A 22,185-nucleotide genomic window follows, 5' to 3' on the forward strand; every position below is an offset into this window, starting at 1 on the left:
TGTTGAAACCCTGTCTCTACTAAAAATACAAAAATTAGCCAGGTTTGGTGGCGGGCACCTGTAATTCCAGCTACTTGGGAGGCTGTGGCAGGAGAATCGCTTGATTCTGGGAGACAGAGTGGTGAGTGGAGATCGCACCACTGCACTCCAGCCTGGATGACACAGGAAGACTCCATCTCAAAAGAAAAAAGATAGTAATAAGAAAATTTTTAAAAAAGTGGCAAGGGCCCTCAGCCGGGGGGTGGGGGGCGCGTCCCTGAACTGCCGGCCTGTGCTGGGGGTGGCTTCCCTCTGCTTCACCCCCAAGACCAGGGTCTTCCTCCCCAAGTGGGGCTCTCCTGCTTCACCCCCACCCCAGGGCCTCCTGAAGCAGGGCTCCTTCCACATCACCCCCACCCTGGGGCCTCCTGTCGAGGCGTAGAACTCTGCCCTTTAAGTGAGCTGGCAGCACAAAGCAGTTATCACAGGGCACAGAAAAAACATGCATCAAGGTGCGTGCCACGGGATTCTCACAGCCAGGGTGAGGGTTGTGTGGGGACACTGACCACAGAGATGACGGTCAGTTCAGGTTGGGGCATCTGATCCCCAAACTGTACCCCACAATCTCAATTTCCAGCTAATTCCTGCCTCACCCTCTGCCCATCACCCTGGAGACACAGCCTGCTCTAGGCATCCTATCCTATGTGGCATCCCCACCCCTGCTTGCACCCAATGCTGATCTGGCAATGCCTAGCTCCAGGCCCACACCACCCTCCCAGACCTGCGTGTCCCCTGCCCTCATTCTGACGGAAGCCACAGGATCCCTGAGAACCAACTCAAATGTTAAAGTCAGCGCCTCTGGGGACACAAGGTCAGTGCCCCAAAGCCACTGGCAGCTTTTGTTTTTTTTAGACAAGGTTTTTGGAGTGTAGTTGATCACAGCTCACTGCAGCCTCAACCTCATCAAGCGATCCTCCCACCTCAGCCTCCTGAGTAGCTACGCGTACAGGCACATGCTACCACATCTTGCTAACTTTTGTATTTTTAGGGGATAGAGACAGGGTTTCACCATGTTGTCCAGCATTCCTCCCGCCACAGCTTTCCAAAGTACTGGGATTACAGGCATGAGCCACTGCACACACCGCTTGTATCTCCTACACCCATGTCAAACAGCAGCAAAACGGTGGGAAGGGCTGCACCTGCAGTGTGGCGGCTCGCAGGCCTCCCTGACGTCCAGGCCTTTCTCAAGCGTGGGTGCCTTGGGGCCGACCCAGGACCCCCTCCCCAGCTTATGTCCTGTGGAGGAGACCCCACCATGCTGCTTACCACCGGCTGGAGATGTCCTGACCCCCCTGCCCACCACACCCTGATGTTACTGACTCTGAACCAGAACACAGTGCCCACCCTGGCCTCACTGTCCTCACCCCACGGCATTTTCAGGCACGCCCAGGCCCATCCACTCCCTGGACTCACTTCTGTCCCCCCAGGAGACCCTGCCTGGGATGTGTACCCACCTATGCCCTCTGCCGCCCACCTCAGCCTTGTGGGTCCCAGTGGTGAGGAGGGGAGTTCTCACGGCCAGCCAAGGACAGGATGGCAATGAGGGGCAAGGGAATGAAAGCTGCCAGGCCTTGGCTCATGCCTCCAAATTCCCCAGGGCCTCCCCAGAGCCTGGACACTGCTGCACTGGGGGGTGGGTGCAGACTGCCAGCCACGTGTCCTCTGCCCCACCCTCACTGGAAACGGCTTCCCGATGTGGCCCATGGGTCCTGCCGTTGCCCCTTACCATGCTCCCTGATGTGGCCAGGCTGGCCTGGGGGTCACGCTACCTGAGGCGGCAGAGCTGAGTCAAGGTCCAGGGCCAGTTTCTTCTGTGCCCATTTCCAGGGCAGCCCCTGCGCCCTTGCCGCGCTGGACTCGGTGGGGACATCTGGGTGGCTCTCTACAGATGTCACACATACGCTGTGGCTGGCGAGGTGGGTGGTGACGTGGGCGTGCAGCTCTCAGCTCTGTCACTGCCAGACCCTGGGGTGATGCTGGGCAGAGCTGTCCCTGCCAGGGCCCTCGAGTCCGGGAGTGGGCGAGTCTGGGATGGTTCCAGAGCTTCCAAACCCACATCTGGCCCAGGATGTGAGAAGCAGCCCAGAAAGGCCTGAGCCAGGCTCTCCTGGTGGGGCAGGTACTGTGGGTCCTGCCTGCCCAACCGACAGGAGGCAGCCAGCAGATGCCCAGGTGGGAGGGGCTTGAGCTCTCGGGGTGCCCCCCAGCCAGCACTCATCCCAGGGCAGGGACCCCTCATGAGAGGGTGGGGAGTCACACGGTGCCCAGCACCCCCGAATGAGGATGGCAGCAGACCCGTCACAGCAAACGGAGTGGAGGCCTGTATTTCACACCTGCTCACTCATTCCATGGCTTAGAAAAGAACACGTCCACCACGGAGGCTGCAAAGCCCGCCTAGAGCAGGTCGTAGAAGTAGTCCAGGCCCTGGCCCAGCTCCCAGATGGAGACCCCAACGCCCAGCTCCCGGGCCAGCTCCAGCCGCACCTGCAGGGACTGAGCACAGATGGAGGTGTGAGCGCCTGCTGGGGCCTGTCCCCCAACACCCAGGAGTGTCCTCCAGGCCGAGGGGCAGCACTGTCTAGACCCCAGGGACCACAGGCCAGTGCCTGCTGTGCTGTCGCATGCCCCATCTCTCCCCTGGTCCCATGGCTGGCAGCACACGCACCTTCAGGGTTGGGTAGAAGACGACGTGCCTCCCACTGCGGCTCCTGCAAGACAAGGGGACTGTCGGCCCGTCCGCCACCTCTGCTGGTTCCAGGCCTCCTCCCCTCACAGCCAAGGTCCATGGCCTGGACTATTCCCACCCGCCAGGTGGCCACCTGCTGTCCAGCTGTGCTCCAAGGCTGGGAGCAGCAAGTAAGCTCATGACCCCAGGACCCCCTGGGCCCTGCTGGCTCCCTCATCTCCACCTCCAGGGTCCCTCCCTGCACACAAGGCCGAGGCGGACCACACACTTCCCAACACTCACTTCTTGTACTCGAAGAAGTGCTCCGAGGCCTGGCTGTCCCACACCATCCGGGGCCTGTGGTCCTTCAGTGTCTGGATGTACCTGGGGAGACCAGGGTGTGGGTTTGGGGGCCCACCCAGCTCCCCCAAAGGCTGTGGCTATCAGCAGGGGCAGGGCCACTTGGGGCAGCAGGTAGAGGGAGCCACTGTCCCCAGTGGTCTGGGGGACGATGGCTGGTGGGGTGGCCAGAGCCTCAGGTCCTGTGAACCCTGTATTTGAGGAAGCACATCCTCCAGGAGCTTCCTCAGGAGAAGCTGCCCCAAGTCCTCTTAATGGCCTGGAGAGTGACACAAGGCCTGAAATTGCCTCACCCTGGGGATGGCCCTCAGGCTACACAGTGGCTGCTGGACGGGGCTCCTCACTCTGTCTAGACCCCAGGTGAGAGGCTAACCAGACAGGCCTCAGGCCGCCCTGGCCCCGCTGCTGGCCCTGGACTGATGGGCAGTGCCTCATACTGGGGATGGCTGCCTGGGGCAGTGGTTTCTGCACCCTTTTTTTTTTGAGATGGAGTCTCGCTTTGTCACCCAGGCTGGTGTACAGTGGTGCGATCTTGGTTCACTGCAACCTCTGCCTCCCAGGTTCAAGTGATTCTTCTGTCTTAGCCTCCTGAGTAGCTAGGACTACAGGCGCGCACCACCACACCCAACTAATTTTTGTATTTTTTAGTAGAGACGGGTTTCACCATTTGGCCAGGCTGGTCTGGAACTCCTGACCTCGTGATCTGTCCGCCTTGGCCTCCCAAAGTGCTGGGATTACAGGCGTGAGCCACCATGCCCGGCCTCTGCACCCTTTCAAAGGCTAAGTCTGCCTCAGTCTTGAACAACCACCGCCCCATGCCCAGGACTGCAGCAGGGCCCCCCTGAGCACCAAGAGCCAGTGGTTTGGGAACCACCCCCTCTGTCACAGAGGACAGGCTCATTCCCAAGGTGCTGGGGACACAATAGCGGTTTCCAGGTCATAGGGGACCTTGAGTGTAGGCACATCTCACACTGCACATTTGGGACCAGGGCAGGTGGTTCCAGAACACTATGGACCACAGCCACCAGCAGCAGTGACAGATCGTTCTGGAAGCTTCTGGTCTCCACAGACAGGAGTGTGTGCAGGTGGAGGCAGCTGACAACAGAACATGACCAGTGGCTGCTGCGTGAGGAAAGTGCCCCCCACGTGCCTGGGGCTGCAGCCTCAGGGAGGAGGCCTGGAGTGGGGCCTACAGCCCGGACACCATGCGGGAGGGGAGGATAGGCAGTTGGCAGCTACAGGGGTACAAGGACCTGGGCTGTGTGGCATGGACATCTGCAGGACCGTAAGGGTCATGGCTGGACACTGCAGGGTTTATCCAAGTGAGAAATGGCAGCCACAGGACCACACCTCGAGCCACCTTCCTGCTCCTGCCCAGGAGGAATGGGATGTCTGAGGATCCCAAACGGGAGAGGCTACTGTTGTCCTGAGCGGGGCAGAGTCCCCTTGACACTGGGAGCCTCTTCCAGACTAGGGCACATCACTTCAGAGCTGTGAGCGGGAGCAGCTGCCACCCGCCCAGCAGTGCTCAAGAAAGTGCCAGACCCCATCGGGTAGCTCTGGCCTTTTGGGGCATGGGGGCTGCTCTGCAGACATCAGACCCCGGTAGACACATGGCAGGGAGGGTGGGAATTAGCACTCGGGCGGCCTCCCCAACCCAGACAGAGTTTCCCTTAGATGCCTATTTGTTTTTTTGAGACAAAGTCTCACTGTCACTCAGGCTGAAATGCAGTGGCAAGATCTTGGCTCACTGTAACCTCCGCCTCCTGGGTTCAAGCAATTCTCCCACCTCTGCTTCCCAAATAGCTAGGATCACAGCCACCCGCCACCACGCCCAGCTGGTTTTTGTATTTTTAGTAGAGATGGGGTTTCTCCATGTTGGTCAGGCTGGTCTTGAACTCCTGACTTCAAGTGATCTGTCTGCCTTGGCCTCCCAAAGTGTTAGGATTACAGGTGTGAGCCACCACACCCAGTTCCCCTAGATGCTGGGAATGGGACGGCAGCCGTGGCTAGCAGCTCCAGCCATCCCAGGCCTGGAAAAGCACTGCTGGACCCCTGCCCTCCTGAGGCTTGGCCAGGCCCCTCAACAGCCATATGCAAGCATGGTCTTTCCAGAAGCCCCTCCAGGCCAGGCAACATCACGGAGGCTGCCGGCACAGCCACAACCCCATTGACAGCGCCATAATGACTGCCGTCTCCTGAACTGAAACACGGCTCAAGGTGGTGTTGGTGTCATTTGCAGCTTCCCCTCAATATCTGCTGGGTGGCTCTGTGAGAAGAATGGGACATGCAGGGTCGTGGGCAGATGCGTCAGGGCAGGGATGGCCCTCGGGCTGTGGGGAGCTCTGGCCACGCCACACACTCCTCCTCCTGGGGGGCCTCTGTGGTCACTGCTCATAATCTGCTGCCTCCAGGAGGAGGTGAGGCTGTGGGTGGCCAGGACTCCTGAGAGCACCGAGTGCCTCCCACTCAGGAGCCCCAGTCTGGTGGTTTGGTGAGTGGGTAGTGACCACGCTGTGGGGGCGGCCATGACCAGGGCGTTGTCAGGGACCCCAACCCCGGGAATCGCTACTCCCAAGCAGGCCCTGGGGACGAGGAGAAGATGGAGCCCAGGTGCTGGGTGGGGGTGTGTGCCCAGCTCCCAAAAGCCCAGGGAGGGTCCGAGAGTCACTCCTGGGGAGGGAGGGTGAGGCCACCGGGTGTAGGGGTGGGGCTGAGTGAGGAGGGGTGGCTGCAGGCACAGGGAGGGAGTCCAGGCCCATAGCGGAGGGAGGACAGTCTTCAGAAGGCCACAGACACACAGAGGGGCTGGGTCCTTGGGGGGCCTGAGTGGCCACCCAGGCTGGTAACTGGGACCCCCTTGAGGGCTTATAAGACCCCAAGGAGCATGGCTGGTGTGATGGACAAGCACACCAGGGGGCCAGGCTCCTAGGAGGAACAAGAGCCACACAGGTCTTTAGGGGAGCAGGCACCAGCCTCGGTGAGTGGGGAGCGGGCAAGGGGCCTGCCTGGGAGGAAGGAAGGGTCACAGAGAAGGCAGGGGAAGTTGCAAGTCCGAGGGTGGGTGTGGGGAGCACCACAGGAGCCCAGGGGAGGGACAAGCACATGGACGGGGAGGAATAAGGACTCAATTAACACGGACAGCCTCGGCCTCACAGAAACATCCAGAACAGACAAACCTACAGAGACGGTGGACTGGAGATGGGCACAGGCTAGGGCAGGGAAAGAGGGCACAACTGCTAAAAGGCAGAGGGCTTTTGGGGAGCAGTACTGAGGGTTGCACAGTTCTGTGAGCATACTAAATGCCACTTTGAAATGGTGCATTTTGTGGTAGGTGAATTTCATCCAACCTCAAAAAAAGTTACAAGGCCTCAAATGGAAAGGGTCAAGGAAAGCCAAACAGGATATACACACAAAACACACCGAGACACGCCACAGAGGAATTCAGGAGGACCGGGGACAGAGGTCTGACGCGTTTCTAGGGAGAAAGCAGATCAAGTGTGAGAAAGATGTTCTTGGACCTCCTGATGTAGGGGGCGGGGGTCACCCCACGGAGACCAGCTTGGAAACTTCTCTTGGAGAAGGTTCCAGAAAACCAAAATAAGTGGGACGAGGGGCTTGCTCCAAAGCCTGGGGAGTTTGCCAAGGTCTAAAAGGCAAGGATGAAAAACAGAGATGCCCGAGGGGGCTGGGCGCGGTGGCTCACACCTGTAATCCCAGCACTCTGGGAGGCCGAGGTGGGTGGATCACCTGAGGTCAGGAGTTCGAGACCATCCTGGCTAACACGGTGAAACCCTGTCTCTGCTAAAAATACAAAAATTAGCTGGGCGTGGTGGTGGGCGCCTGTAATCTCAGCTACTTAGGAGGCTGAAGCAGGAGAATTGTTTGAACCTGGGAGGTGGAGGGTTGCAGTGCGTTGAGACTGTGCCACTGCACTCCAGCCTGGATGACAGAGTGAGATTGTCTCAAAAAGAAAAAAAAAAAAAAAAAAAAAAGCCTGTTGGAGGGAGGGAGAGAGGGAGGCGGCACTGGCGGGTGGGGGAGGGAACTCCCAATACCTGGCCTCCACTCTGTGCTGTGGCCCCGGTGGAGTGGGCGTGCCGACCCCCCAGAGCAGCCAAGTCTGAGCAATCCCTCCACCCTGCTAACCAAAGAGGCCCACGGAGGACTGGCCCACATGGACACACTGCTGCTGTCATGCTGGCCTGAGAGCCCGGGCTCATGACTCTCAGGAGGGCAGTGGGCCATGCTCCTCCACTGCCCTGAGCGGCGCCGGGCCCAACCCTACAGTCTTGGCCTAGTGGCTGGCAGGAGCCCTGGTCATCCACCAAGAAGGGCGTCCCACTCTTGGCCCCTAAGTGGAAGCCAGCTCATAGGAGGCCTTAGGGGAGGCCAGCATCAGAGGCTGATGGGCGCCGCTCTCCTTGAGTCTGCCCAGGCAGCCTCCTGAGACACAGGGCTGACGAGAGCATCTGACCAGATGTTCCAGGACACCTTGACTCCATGTGCAGAGCCAGCCTGGGCTGAGCAAGGAAGGAGCCTGGGGGGGTGGCCCCAGGATCTCAGCAAGGCAAGGTATGAGAACTCTAGGCCAGCTGGGATGGGGAGACATGGGATAGGACAAGGAGTGGGAGCTATGCACCTGTATCTCACCTGCCTCCAGGTGTGTGCCTGTGTGTACCTGTGCCACAGCTGGGGCCGGGAGCTATGCACCTGTGTCTTGCCTGTCTCCAGGTGTGTACCTGTACTATAGCTGGGGCTGCCTCACCCGAGGACGCAGTTACCAGATATGGTGACGGAGCCTCCAGGACCCTTCCTGGCCACGCCCAGAACTGAAGTTGGGTGGCTGCCTCTCCCTAGACTAAATTTTTTTTTGTTTTTTTGAGATAGGGTCACCAGGCGTAGTGGCTCATGTCTATAATCTCAGCATTTTGGGAGGCCAAGGCAGGTGAATCACCTGAGGTCAGGAGTTCCAGACCAGCCTGGCCAACATGGTGAAACCCCGTCTACTAAAAATACAAAAAATTAGCCAGGCATGGTGACAGACACCTATAGTCCCAGCTACTTAGGAGGCTGAGGCAGGAGAATTGCTTGAACCTGGGAGGTGAAGGCTACAGTGAGCTGAAATCAAGCCACTGCACTCCAGACTGAGCGACAAGAGTGAAACTCCATCTCCAAAACAAAAAGAGATAGGGTCTTGTTCTGTCACGAAGGCTGGCATGCAATGGTGTGATCATAGTGCACTGCATGCAGCCTGGACCTCCAAGGCTTGAGCGATCCTCCCACCTCAGCCTCCTGAGTGGCCAGGACTATACAGGTGTGCAACACCACACCCTGCTAACTTTTAACATTTTTATAGAGATGGGGGTCTTGCTATGTGGCCCAAGCTGGTTTCAAACTCCTGGCCTCAAGTGATCCTCCCACCTCGGCATCTCAAGTTGTTACGATGACAGGCGTGAGTCACCACACGCAGCACCCCTTGGATGTGACCAAGCAGCTGCTAGGGCTGTACTGGCTCCAAAGGTATAGCAGTGTAATCACCCAATCATGGTATGCTGTGAGCCGCCCTGAGCTGCCATTAGGAAGCCATTCTGTGTCCTGGAGGCAGCAGGCAGAAGACAGCCTGGCGGCACACAGCTTCCTGCAGGGAAAAATGCACGAGGCCCGGCTCTGGTCTCAGGAGTATGTGTGGAGAGAAGCCCTTCGTAGGACCCCTCAGGAGCCCCCACAGGGCTCTGCAGCCAGCTCCAAGGAAGTGGTCCAAGGGAGTAGAGCTGCTGCTGGCTGGTGGGAGGAGGGGCTTGCAGGCTCCGCCCAGGGCCAGGGCTGCTGTGGGCAATGGTGAGGCCCCCAACCCCAGGCCCAGGCCTCCTCCTGGAGGGAGGACATAGCTGACAGCTGCCCCTCCCCAAGCCTACCCTGCAGACACTGAAACCCCAGGTCAGGTGCTCCTATCTTCACCCGTTTCAGTCGCCTCTCAGAGCTTGAATTCAACCAGACAGCCCTCCTCGGTGGGTGGCCATCCTTTTCCAGGGCTGTCCTGTCTGAAATGTGGGATCCAGCAACGTCCTGAGACCGGAAGCCCCGAGGCTCACCGTCTCCCTCCCATGGAGGCGGGCGTGGCTAGTCCACAGATACATGCCAGCCAGTCCCTGCACCCAGCCCCACTGGGGACATGCACAGGAGCTGCTGCTAGCCAGCCAAGGCTGGACAGAGCCCAGGGCTCCCAGAGGCACAGGCTGGAGACACCGAGGGCCCTGGGCATGGAGGAGACCTGGCCCCTCGTCACTGGCTAGCAGAGAGCGCTGGGGTGTTGGGAGAACATGGTGAGCGTGAGCCTGGGGATCGGGGCTGGGGTTGCTGAAACCCTTGGCGCCGCATGAGGCCGAGGGAGTCAAGTCCTGGGGTGGCCATGAGGGGCTTGCCACACCATTCTATGCACTTTTATGCTTGAAGATTCTCACAGTAAAAGATTCACAAGACAGGAGGAAAACGCCCAGGTCCACCGAGTCGCAGCAGCAAAAGACGCCAGGGCAGTGATGAGGGCCACGTGCCTAAGATTCAATCCCTGCTGCTTCCAGCCCCCAGACATCCCCTGGGGGGTGACAGACAGGATGAAGGGACAATGGGCTCCACTCTGCAGAGGACACAGGAGGCTGGAGGAGCGAGGAGGCTGGGGCTGGACCACTGGCTGGTGTGGGTGGCAGGCGCCGCATTGCTTGGCGGTGCACGTGGTGTGTGGGGGCATGTGAGGCTGGGGGCGTCTTCTGCTCTTTAGGGTGGCTGCAGCTAATAAGTGAGATTTCAGCTAGAAAAGCAGACATTTGGTGCCAACAGAAGGTGAGAACAGAGGGTGAGGAGAGGCGTCTGAGCTGATGTCGCCAGAGCTCAGCAGGAGCACAGTTGCGAGGACCGATAAGCCTCGAGAAAGGGCTGGGAGAGGAGCCCCAGCTTCTGGAACAGATAGGGAGGACCCACAGAACACCCCACAATGGGTGGCCCATCTCACCCTGTGCACGCTGCAGGCAGTGAGCCCTTGGGCTGGACTTGATGTCCGGAGTGGATGCCACCTGTCCAGGGCAGGACCACGGATGGGGTGCAGATGAACAGTGCAGCTGAGAGGGAGGTCGGGGCTTGGGGAGGGGCCAGACGCCACCAGGGCAGAGCCAGGGTCAGGAAGAATGTTCTGAGGAGCTGTGAACACGGCCCCCCCCCCCGCGCGGACATTCAGGCGGAGACAGGAGTGCCGTCCACTCGCAGAGGGGACTCTGTCACAGTTGGGAGCTAGGAACCTACCCAGGGAAGACTCTGGTGGCTGTCAGGCATCAAACTCCCAGCGGCAGGGATGCCTCCACCTGTGATCCTTGCCAGTGTCCCCCCTGGACTAGAGTGGGGGCGCCCTCCCTGCCATACCCTTGAGGCAGGAGCCATGGCTGTGCAGCGTCAGCGCTCTCTCGGCCGGCTCAGCAGCTGTGAGGATGCACGTGTGAGCAAGCCTTGGCAGCTGGTTATTTATTCCAGCCTTGTGGGAGGTGGCCCCGCTGAGCTGGCATCTGTGCTGCTGCCCTGGCCAAGGTCTCTGGGCAGGGTCAGACAGGGCAAGAGCTACTGGCCACCCAGGATGGGACGTGGGGACAGGCACTCTAGGGGCCCCTGAGACCCAGATCTCCCCACGGCCTGCTCCCCTTAAGTGGTCCTGCGTCCAGGCTGGAGACTGCCAGGTGCCCACACCCCTCCTCTGTGCCACTCAGGCCCAGGGGTCATTAACAAGGGCACTTTGGGTGGGCGAGGAGGGCAGATTAGGAGGGGACTTCTCCGATGGGAGTGAGGACCCAGAAGCAGTGCCTTTCTTTCCTGACTGGGTACACCCAGATCCCAACTTGTGCAAAACTGGGGGGTCTTGAGGGCATATACCCCCACACACTCACGTACACACCTTTGTAATCAGAATTCCTTGACCCCAAACCCACTAGCCAGTTCTCAGAACAATCATGGGTGGGTGCAACTGCCCAGGGGAGGCTGCTGAAGGCTTTGGTTGTTTTGGAGACAGGGTCTTGCTCTGTAGCCCAGACTGGAGTGCAGTGCAGTCCCCACCTCCACAGCTCAGGCATTCCTGAGTAGCTGGGACCACAGGTGTGCACCACCATACCTGGCTACTTTTTTTTTTTTTTAAACTATTTGTAATGACGGGGTCTATTTTACACAGAAGGTCTCGAACCCCTGGGCTCAAGCAATCCTCCTGCCTTGGCCCCCCAAAGTGCTGGGATTACAGGTGTGAGCTGTTGTGCCAGGCCACACTGATGCCTTGTGTGACCTGACCCAGGCTCTTGTGCAGTGAGTGAGCCCCAACTCTTCACCCTCAGATGGTGTGAATGGCTGAGCTGTTCCCCTAAAATCCACAGGGTGAAGTGTGTGATGTCTTGAATGTTCTCTGCAAAATTCACACTGAAATGGGATCCCCACTGTGGCACTGTGGGGAGGCAGGGTCTTTAGAAGGTGACTGGGTCATGAGGGCTCTGCCCTGGTAAATGGATTAATCCATTCATGGACTAGTGGGTAATGGACCAGTGGGTGACCATGGGCATGGGACTGTGGCTTTCTAAGAAGAGGAAGGTGGCCTGGGTAGCTCGCTCAGAGCCTGTACCACGGGACGCCCTGCACTGCCTCTGGACTCTTCGGAGTCCCCACCAACAAGAAGGTTCTCACAGAAGTGACCACGGACCTTGGAATTCTCGGCTCTATAAGAAATAAATCCCTGTCTGGGTGCAGTGGCTCACACCTGTAATCCCAGCACTTTGGGAAGCCAACCCGGGTGGATCACTTGAGGTCAGGAGTTTGAGACCAGCCTGCCCAACACAGCAAAACCCCATCTCTACTGAAAATATAAAAATTAGCTGGGCGTGGTGGCACGCACCTGTAGTCCCAGCTACTCAGGAGGCTGAGGCAGGACAATCACTTGAACCCAGGAGGCGGAGGTTGCAGTGAGCCGAGATCGCATCATTGCACTCCAGCCTGGGGACTCTGTCTCAAAAAAAAACAAAAAACAAAAACATGGTGGCACATGCCTGTAATTCGAGCTACTTGGGAGACTGAGGCAGGAGAATCGCTTGAACCCGGGAGGCAGAGGTTGCGGTGAACCAAGATCGTGCCATCACACTCCAGCCTGGGCAACAAGAGCAAAACTCCGTCTCAAAAAAAAAAATAAATAAAATAAAATAAATTTCTTTTTTTTATAAAGTACTCAGTTTCAGATATTCTGTTATAAGCAACAGAAAACGAACTAACACAAGTCCTAATCCCCAGTGCCTCAGAGTAGCACTATATTTGGAGAAAGAGTTTTTTTTTATTCTTTTTTTTTTTTTTTTTTTTGAGACAGAGTCTCACACTGTCACCCAGCCTGGAATGCAGTGGCGCAATCTCCACTCACTACAACCTCTGCCTCCCGGGTTCAAACGATTCTCCTGCCTCAGCCTCCCAAGTAGCTGGGATTACAGGCCTCCCGAGTAGCCTGCCATCACACCCCGGCTAATTTTTTTTTTTTTTTTTTGAGATGGAGTCTCGCTCTGTCACCCAGGCTGGAGTGCAGTGGCACGATCTCGGCTCACTGCAGCCTCTGCCTCCCGGGTTCACACCATTCTCCTGTCTCAATCTCCTGAGTAGCTGGGACTACAGGTGCCTACCACCACGCCTGGCTAATTTTTTGTATTTTTAGTAGAGACGGGGTTTCACCATGTTAGCCAGGATGGTCTCGGCTTGTGATCCGCCCGTCTCAGCCTCCCAAAGTGCTGGGATTATAGGCGTGAGCCACGGCACCTGGCCACGCCCAGCTAACTTTTTGTATTTTTAGTAGAGACAGGATTTTACTATGTTGCCCAGGCTGGTCTTGAACTCCTGGGCTCCAGTCATCCTCCTGCCTCAGCCTCCTGAGTAGCTAGGACCACAGGCCTGAGCCTGCACTGAGAAAGTCTTTCAAGATGTGAGTAAAATGATGTCACAAGGGTGGGCTGTAATGCAACATGACTAGTGTCTTATAAGAAGAGGAAATAAGGGCCGGGCACGGTGGCTCACGCCTGTAATCCCAGCACTTTGGGATGCCGAGGCGGGCGGATCACGAGGTCAGGAGATCGAGCCCATCTTGGCTAACATGGTGAAACCCTGTCTCTACTAAAAATACAAAAAATTAGCTGGGCGAGGTGGCGGGCACCTGTAGTCCCAGCTACTTGGAGGCTGAGGCAGGAGAATGGCGTGAACCCGGGAGGTGGAGGTTGCAGTGAGCCGAGATGGCACCACTGCACTCCAGCCTGGTGACAAGCGAGACCCCATCTCAAAAAAAAAAAGAAGAGGAGATAAGGACACACACAGGCGCACACGGGACCCTGTCAGGACACATGGAGAAGGGAGTTATCTACGAGCCTAGGAGAGAGGCCCTGGGAGGAGCCGACCTGACCTTAACGGCACCTTAATCTCATCTCCCACCTCCAGCCCCCAGGACTAGACGAAGCTATTATTTCAGCTGCCCCACCTGTGGTACTTTGTTACCCTTGAATAGTGCGGTGGCGACTCAAGGTCAACACCTATCTGCCTTCCAAAAGCCCAATCAGAAGTGAGGCTTCCCTGAAGGCCTGGTGAGCAGAGCCCACAGCTGGAGCTGAGTCAGGGCTGGGTGCATGGGGAAGCCTCTTGCTTTGCACAGGGGACCCTGGGCTGGGAGTCCAAGCTCCACCCAAAGGCCCCAGAACCAGGCACTATGTCAGGGATGTGGTAAGGTGGGGAACAGGAGCTGTGCTTCCAGAGCCTTCCTGGGATTCCCAGCGTCAAAGGAGGGCTGTGGTGGGGGAGGGTGCAGCACGACTGAAAGAACAGTTGGGCAGACAGGGTGGCTGGGCCCCTCACGCTGCATTGCAGGAACATGAGAGCTGGCACCCAGTGACTGACCCGTGCCCCATCTCAGCAGGAGCAGGGGACCCAAACAAGCCAGGGGCCCTGGGGCAGTGCCCTCACCGGTGTGGAGCCCCGCGTGTCTCAGCGTGTGGCTGACTCACTGGGTGAGACGCGGGACAGAAGACGCCAGGCTCCTCGCCCTGCCTGATGCCCAGGCTGGCCCCAGGCCCTCCTCAGCCAGCACCCGCTCGCTGTCCGCCCCCGCAACAGCGTCAGGCCCTGCTCAGCGACCCAGAGCCCACCTAGGGCCAGGAGCCAGAGAACAGTGGGAGCCCAGGCCTGTGCTGGACCCCAGGACCAGCTGTGTGGACAGAGAGGAGTGTGCACGTAGAGTGTCGGGGGAGGGCCTCCACATACAACCCTGGTCTTGCAACATGGCCCACCTGACATCTGCCATGGAGGGGCTCACGGAGGGCACCCCTGGAGGCCAGGCAGGGAACACTGCCCCGACATGCTCCTCTATCCACTGCCGCCACCCTCAGGACCCGCGAATCCAGCAGGTTACCTCTGCCCCTCCCCACGGCCGACCAGGAAGAAGCAGGGGTGATGGTCTGGCCTCTGCTCACCTGCCTGGGCTGACACACACATACCCCTCACGGAGGGCAGGCCTGTGGGGGACCTGCAGAGACTCACAAAGACGACAGCTGAGGCCTCCACAGAAAGGACCAGGTTCTCCAAAAAAGCGAGCAGCTAAAACTGTTTCTAAGAAACTCAACTACACCCAGAACAAAGATTAAGATGATTTATAGAAATGCTAGGCCGGGCGCGGTAGCTTACGCCTGTAATCCCAGCACTTTGGGAGGCCGAGACGGGCAGATCGCGAGGTCAGGAGATCGAGACCATCCTGGTTAACCCAGTGAAACCCCGTCTCTACTAAAAAAATACAAAAAAAATTAGCCAGGCGAGGTGGCGGCGCCTATAGTCCCAACTACTCGGGAGGCTGAGGCAGGAGAATGGCGTGAACCCAGGAGGCGGAGCTTGCAGTGAGCCGAGATCGCGCCACTGCACTCCAGCCTGGGTGACAGAGCGAGACTCTGTCTCAAAAAAAAAAAAAAAAAAAAAGCTAAAACACCCAGCACTCAACATGGTAAAATTCGCAATGCCCGAGGCATCAACCCAAGAGTACCAGGCCCACAGAAAGGCAGCATAATAGGACGCCAAACAAGGAGGAAAAGCAGTCTACTGAAACTGACCCCAATATCAGAACCAGCAGACACGAGCACTCAGCAGTTATTACAATTGAATCCCAATCTGCAAAAGTTTAGTAGAGACATGGAAGAGGGAAAGGGGACCCCAAACAAGCCTCTAGAGAATTGCAACATGTTGGCCAGGCTCGGTGGCTCGCGCCTGTCACAGTAGCACTTTGGGAGGCTGAGGCAGGAGGATGGTTGAGCCCAGGAGTTCGAGACCAGCCTGGGCAACATAGTGAGACCCTCCCATCTCATAAAAAATAAAACAAGATTGAATTACAACACATGAGGTGACAAAAGCACTGGATGAGATTAATGGAAGGTTGGGTGGTGAGAGAAATGACTGCGTCAGGCTCGATGGGATTCAGGGCAGGTTGGGATTAATGGCAGGTTGGGCATAGGAAGAGAAATGGCCAGGCCAGGCGCGGCGCTCACACCTGTCATCCCAGCACTTTGGGAGGCTGAGGCAGGAGGATCGCTTGAGACTAGGAATTTGAGACCAGCCTGGACAACATGGCAAAACCCTGTCTCTACAAAAAAGTACAAAAATTAGCAGGGCGTGGTGGCATGCACCTGTGGTCCCAGCTATTTGGGAGGCTGAGGTGGGAGGATAGCTTCAGCCCAGGAGGTTGAGACTGCAGTGAGCTATGATCACACCAGTGCACTGCAGCCTGGACGACAGAGTGAGACCCTGTCTCAAAAAAAAACAAAAGGAAACAGAAAAAAGAATCCCGGCCGGATGCGGTGGCTCACACCTGTAATCCCAGCACTTTCGGAGGCTGAGGCAGGAGGATCACAAGGTCAGGAGATCAAAACCATCCTAACATGGTGAAATCCCATTTTTACTATAAACACAAAAAATTAGCAGGGCATGGTGGCGGGCGCCTGTAGTCCCAGCTACTCAGGAGGCTGAGGCAGGAGAGTGGCGTGAACCCAGGAGGCAGGGCTTGCAGTGAGCCGAGATGGCGCCACTACACTCCAGCCTGGGCGACAGAGTGAAACTCCATCTCAAAAAACAACAAAAAAAGAGATTCCCAAAAGGTAAACGGTGTATTCGTGAGCTGTGGGACAAATTCAATGGATCTAGTGTTTGTGGTCTCCAAAGGAGAGGACAGAAGAAATAAAAAATATTTGAATAATTTGGCCCCAAATTTTCCAAATTTGCTAAGAGTACGAATGCACAGATTCAAGAGGCTCCATGAACACTATGCAAAAGGAAAAGGAAGACATGTCAATCAAATTGTCCAAAACCAGCCATAAATACAAGATAGTCCTAAGAGCAGGGAGGACGGCAACACAGGCGGGAGAACGAGGTGGCGGTGAAACGCCGTCTGTCTGAATGAGAGGGCGGCAACGTGCTTAAGGTGCTGGTGAAAAAACCGACAGCCAGAATTCTACAGCCAGGAAAATGTCCTCCAGAAATGAAGTAAAGTAATGCCAAAAAGAAACCACACTGGCAGAGCACACCAAGAACACACAAAGCAGGAAATCAGTCCTGGGCAGAGGAGAGGAGCATTCAAATTCAACACAGGAGGCCCCGGCCGGCCTGGGTGCTGTTGGAGAGGCTGACAGGTGGGGGAAGCCTCAGTCCCAGCCTTGCCCCGATGTGGGGACAGCTGACGTGGCGGTGTCGTGGGTGGCGACCACAGTGGGGGCTGCGGTGGGGCGGGCACCAAGCAGGACTGACTCCTGGCCCAGCCCCTATCTCTGACTCTGTGGGGCATGAGCCCCAGGGGACCGGGACCCTTCCCATCACTCCGTCTCCTTACACCCACACCCACCCACACCCAGTGACACCTTCAGCACGGCAGGGAGAGCCCTTGGCTCACCTGGCCCCAACAACAGGCTCACGGGCATCCTTGGAGGTTGCGTAGTCCATACCATAGAAGTTGAGCCCCAGGAGGATTTTGCTTCGCCACTTGGACTTGGGGTCCAGGACCTGGACGCAGGCTCGAACCCAGGACAGGGGTGCATTAGGGCCAGGCCTGCAGGGCAAGGGGTGAGCGAGTTTCAGCAACAGGGAGGGCGCCGCACCTGAGCCACTGTTGGGGCCCTCCACCGAGGGGTGCATTCTCCCCATGCTGCGGCTAACACCTCTAGAAAGTTGTGAAGAAGGCCGGGCGCGGTGGCTCACGCCTGTAATCCCAGCACTTTGGGAGGCCGAGGCGGGCGGATCACAAGGTCAGGAGATCGAGACCACAGTAAAACCCCGTCTCTACTGAAAATACAAAAAAAAAGCCGGGCGCCGTGGCGGGCGCCTGTAGTCCCAGCTACTCGGGAGGCTGAGGCAGGAGAATGGCGGGAACCCGGGAGGCAGAGCTTGCCGTGAGCCGAGATCGCGCCACTGCACTCCAGCCTGGTGGACAGAGCGAGACTCCGTCTCAAAAAAAGAAAGTTGTGAAGAATAGAAGTGACCCATCATAACGGGCTATCAGCAGAGCGGCCCCAGGAGGCACACCACATCCAGGGCCAGGAACTCATATGTGGCCCCCACCCCAGAACCACAGGCAGGAGTCCACATGACACAGTGGGAAGGTCAGCAGACATGAGGCCTTCTGAGCATCCTTCCTGCGGTGTCCCTGCCTGCGCCGTGTCACATGGCCCACCCACAATAGCGTGGCTCAGGCCAAGGAGGACAGGGTGGCATCGGGCAGCAGCAGGACTGTGCCTGTGCCCCGCCCGGGACCCGGCTCCACCAGAGGCAGGGCCCCATCCACAGGACCACCACAGGGCATGGGACAGGTGCAGTGCCACTGGCTTCCCCCAGGTGGGCGTCCAGGTTCAGCAGGTGGCCTTGTGCACAGAACCACAGGTAGGAGGGCGTCAGCTGTGCCCAGGAACCCCCCAGGTCCACACTGACTGCTGCGCTGTGGAGTCTGCTGTACCCTAGAAGCCCCCAAGCCCACACTCACTGATGCGCTGTGGAGTAGTCGTAGGTCATGAGGCTGAAACCATCCAGCACGGGGGCCAGTTGCTCAAACTCCTTGTGCGTGAACATGCCCAGCTGGTCGGTCCTGCAACAGACAGGTGCAGCCACCTCAGGCTGCTATGCCCTGCCTGAAACCTCTCCCCAGCTGCGGTGCAGCTGGGGTGAAAGCAAGCTGGCTGTGGGGGACTTGGGTCACTTCTTCCAAGGGGAAAAGTGTCCTCCTGGGGTGGGGACAGCCTGCAGCTTGGTCGGGGCCACAGAGCCTGGGGGCTGGGAGACACTGGGATGTGGTCATGGGGGCCCAGAGGCCTGAGACCAGGATACAGTTGAGAATGACAGGCCTCACGGTGGGGAGACCTGGGCCAGGGCTGCCCGTGGAGGGGCAAGGTCTGTGGAGAGTGGCTAAGAGGATGGGCCACTGCCGAGAGCTGGAGTCGCTGAGATGGAAGTGACTGATCCAGGCTCCCAGGAGCGTCCCCTCCCGGGTCTGCACCAAAGCCTCCCTGAAAGCAGAGGCAGCTCCTGGGACACAGCCCTCAAGCCCACTCAGGGTCAGCCTGGCCCAATCAGACTGTCCAAAGCCCTCACTGGACCTCAGCAGGTAGATGGGAAGTACAAGTGCTTGGCTCCCAGGGATGGAGCAAGGCTGTGTGGCACATTCCCTGGTCGGCTGCGGACACCTGTGGCATGGGAACTGCAGAGGAAGCAGTCCTGTTCTATCTGCCTGGCCCCTGGGCCATCTCTGGATGGCAGCCCTTCCCTCGGAGACCTGCTCCTTCCTGACCTAGATCCACTGGGAACTAGTGTCTCCTGGGGCAGCCCTCCTGCCTGGCCCAGGGAGAGTTGGGCGCTGGCCTATGGCCCCTCCACACCCAGGTCTGTAAGCCAAGGGGAGATGGGAGTGGTACACAAAGGTCAACACTGAGGGGGCCAAGGGACCCCACAGCAGCAGGACACAGGACAACAGCATGGGGGACGCGGCCGGAGGAGCGGCATTCACCAAAGTGAGGTGGGGCCCCTGTGAGGCAGTGAGCCCTGATCTCCCTCAGCTGTGAACCCTCTTCTGCTCAAGGGCCACTGGGCTTCCAAATCTGGACCATGCCAAGGGCCTCCGTGCTGGGGCTTCTGTCAGGGGCTTCAGGGCCCAAGACACCCCTGCAGATCCCTGGACCCACCTGGCAGGTCTGAGGAGCCCCTCTCCAGATGTACAGTTTTACCCCAGCCCCTGCCTTGAGTCTACTAGGACCAAGGTCTGGGCCTTCCTCCTCTGCTGAGCACCAGGAGACCCAGGCCCCAGAGTCTGTCCGCCCCATGCTGTCCCGGCCTGCGGGTACATGGAGCATCATCAGTGGTCCCCTCAGCCCCGACCTCTTTTCCTGATGCCTGCCAGCCCCACCGCTCAGGCATGGTCAGCCTCCCTGGATCCCTGAGAAACACCTGCCAGCGCTATGCCCATCACTCCTGGTGGCCTCCCTCAGTGCCTGGGCCCCTCTCTCTAGCCAGGTGCCCCTAAGACCTCAGCCCCAGATCCAGCTGTCCACTCAACCCTTCCCGCCCTGCAACCTCCCTCTGGGCCGAGGCCTCCACCCAGGTCCTCTCACCGACACCCAAGGTCATTTCTATTTTTGAGATGGGGTCTCTATGTCACCCAGGCTGGAGTGCAGCAGCACAATCCTATCTCGCTACTGCCCTTGAACGTTTGGGCTCAAGCAATCCTCTTGCCTTTTTTAGTTGATTCAAAAAGGAAAAATGGTTGCGTGTGGCGGCTCACACCTGTCATCCCAGCGCTTGGGAGGCTGAGGCAGGTCGATCTCTCGAGCCCAGGAGTTGGAGTCCAGCCTGGGGAACACAGCAAGACTCTGTCTCCACAAAAAAATGAAAACATTAGCCAGGCGTAGTGGTGAGTGCCTGTAGTCCCAACTACTTGGGGGGCTGAGGTGGGAGGACGGCTTGAGCCAGGAGGTGGAGGCTGCAGTGAGCCATGACCACGCCACTGCACCGCACTCCAGCCTGGGCGACAGAGCAAGAGCCATGACCACGCCACCACCGCGCCGCACTCCAGCCTGGGCGACAGAGCAAGAGCCATGACCACGCCACCACCGCGCCGCACTCCAGCCTGGGCGACAGAGCAAGAGCCATGACCACGCCACCACCGCGCCGCACTCCAGCCTGGGCGACAGAGCAAGAGCCATGACCACGCCACCACCGCGCCGCACTCCAGCCTGGGCGACAGAGCAAGAGCCATGACCACGCCACCACCGCGCCGCACTCCAGCCTGGGCGACAGAGCAAGAGCCATGACCACGCCACCACCGCGCCGCACTCCAGCCTGGGCGACAGAGCAAGAGCCATGACCACGCCACCACCGCGCCGCACTCCAGCCTGGGCGACAGAGCAAGAGCCATGACCACGCCACCACCGCGCCGCACTCCAGCCTGGGCGACAGAGCAAGAGCCATGACCACGCCACCACCGCGCCGCACTCCAGCCTGGGCGACAGAGCAAGAGCCATGACCACGCCACCACCGCGCCGCACTCCAGCCTGGGCGACAGAGCAAGAGCCATGACCACGCCACCACCGCGCCGCACTCCAGCCTGGGCGACAGAGCAAGAGCCATGACCACGCCACCACCGCGCCGCACTCCAGCCTGGGCGACAGAGCAAGAGCCATGACCACGCCACCACCGTGCCGCACTCCAGCCTGGGCGACAGAGCAAGAGCCATGACCACGCCACTGCGCCGCACTTCAGCCTGGGCGACAGAGCAAGAGCCACGACCACGCCACTGTGCCGCACTTCAGCCTGGGCGACAGAGCAAGACGAGGCGTCGGTATTGCTGTGGACAGGGTGCTTGTGTCCCCACAAATGGTGATGCTGAAGCCCTAACCACTGACGTGATGGTTCTGGAGATGGGGCCTTTAGGAGGTGGTTAGGGCTAGACAAGGCCATGACGACGGGCCCCAAGGCAGAGTTTTTGTCCCTATGAGAAGAGACACCGCAGCTCTTTGCCACGTAAGGACACAGCAAAAAGGTGCCAACTGCACCAGGAAGAGGCTTCGCCAGAAGGCAGCCTCCGGGCTTGCCAGCGCCTCTCCGAGTCGGTCCCAGACAGCCCCTTGGCCCCTCCCACACAGAGCCCCCCGGCTCACAGCCCACAACACTCAGGCCCTGGCGGCAGATGCCAGGTGGCGTGGGCTGTCGGTTCCATCCCACCCCGGCTGCTCCTGAACTGAGATCTCCCAGTGACTTGCATTTGCGCTTCCCTCATGAATAACGTGGTTGAGCATCTCCCAGCCTGCCCACCAGCTCCACGCACACGTCTGAGGCCTCTCGTGGCTCCGAGTCCAGGTCTCCTGCCCGCTTTTCTGTGGGGTCTTTGTTGCTTGCTTGCTTTTCTTCTCTTCTGTTTCTGAGTCAGGGTCTTGCTCTGTTGCCTCCTGAGGAGCTGGGACCACAGGTGCCACCACGTCCGGCTAATTTTTAAATTTTTTATAAGGCCGGGCGCAGTGGCTCAAGCCTGTAATCCCAGCACTTTGGGAGGCCGAGGCAGGCGGATCACGAGGTCAGGAGATTGAGACCATCCTGGCTAACACGATGAAACCCCGTCTCTACTAAAAAATACAAAAAACTAGCCAGGTGAGGTGGCGGGCGCCTGTAGTCCCAGCTACTCAGGAGGCTGAGGCAGGAGAATGGCGTAAACCCGGGAGGGGGAGCTTGCAGTGAGCTGAGATCCGGCCACTGCACTCCAGCCTGGGCGACAGAGCGAGACTCTGTCTCAAAAAAATAAAATAAAATAAAATAAATAAATAAAATTTTTTATAAAGATGGGGTCTATGTTGCCCAGGCCGGTCTCAAACTCCTGGGCTCAAGCGATCCTCCCGCCTCAGCCTCCCCAAATGCTGGCATCACAGGCGCGAGCCTCCACACCCAGCCCCTTGCTGCATTCCCACCACCGTGTTCGCATTTTCTCTCCCTCCAGCTCTCTCAGGTGGTCATGTGCTCTTGGTCAGTGGCGTGGGCAGCACCGCTCCTCCTGGCGAGAGGCTGGTCTTCTCACTCCTCAC

At 58.5% G+C, this 22,185-nt stretch overlaps 1 protein-coding gene across 6 annotated transcripts in view; it reads right to left on the minus strand.

Moving 5' to 3' along the window:
• Positions 1-461: 461 nt before the first annotated feature.
• CHID1 (chitinase domain containing 1) overlaps positions 462-22,185 on the minus strand; it is a 44,845-nt gene continuing 23,121 nt past the window's right edge. For 4 of the 6 annotated variants that reach the window (XM_030918028.1, XM_010386752.2, XM_030918026.1 and 1 more), the window contains 5 exons: positions 18,108-18,209; positions 17,025-17,180; positions 3,008-3,088; positions 2,705-2,747; positions 462-2,532 (listed from right to left, as the gene is read on the minus strand). In XM_030918028.1, coding sequence (XP_030773888.1) covers positions 2,434-2,532; positions 2,705-2,747; positions 3,008-3,088; positions 17,025-17,180; positions 18,108-18,209 — 481 coding nt within the window. In that variant the 3' untranslated portion in view covers positions 462-2,433. The remainder of the gene's footprint in view (positions 2,533-2,704; positions 2,748-3,007; positions 3,089-17,024; positions 17,181-18,107; positions 18,210-22,185) is intronic. The other 2 variants (XM_010386889.2, XM_010386942.2) reach the window with 1 other exon arrangement.

The sequence above is a fragment of the Rhinopithecus roxellana genome, chromosome 15, assembly GCF_007565055.1.
Source record: "Rhinopithecus roxellana isolate Shanxi Qingling chromosome 15, ASM756505v1, whole genome shotgun sequence".
Lineage (NCBI taxonomy): Eukaryota > Metazoa > Chordata > Mammalia > Primates > Cercopithecidae > Rhinopithecus > Rhinopithecus roxellana.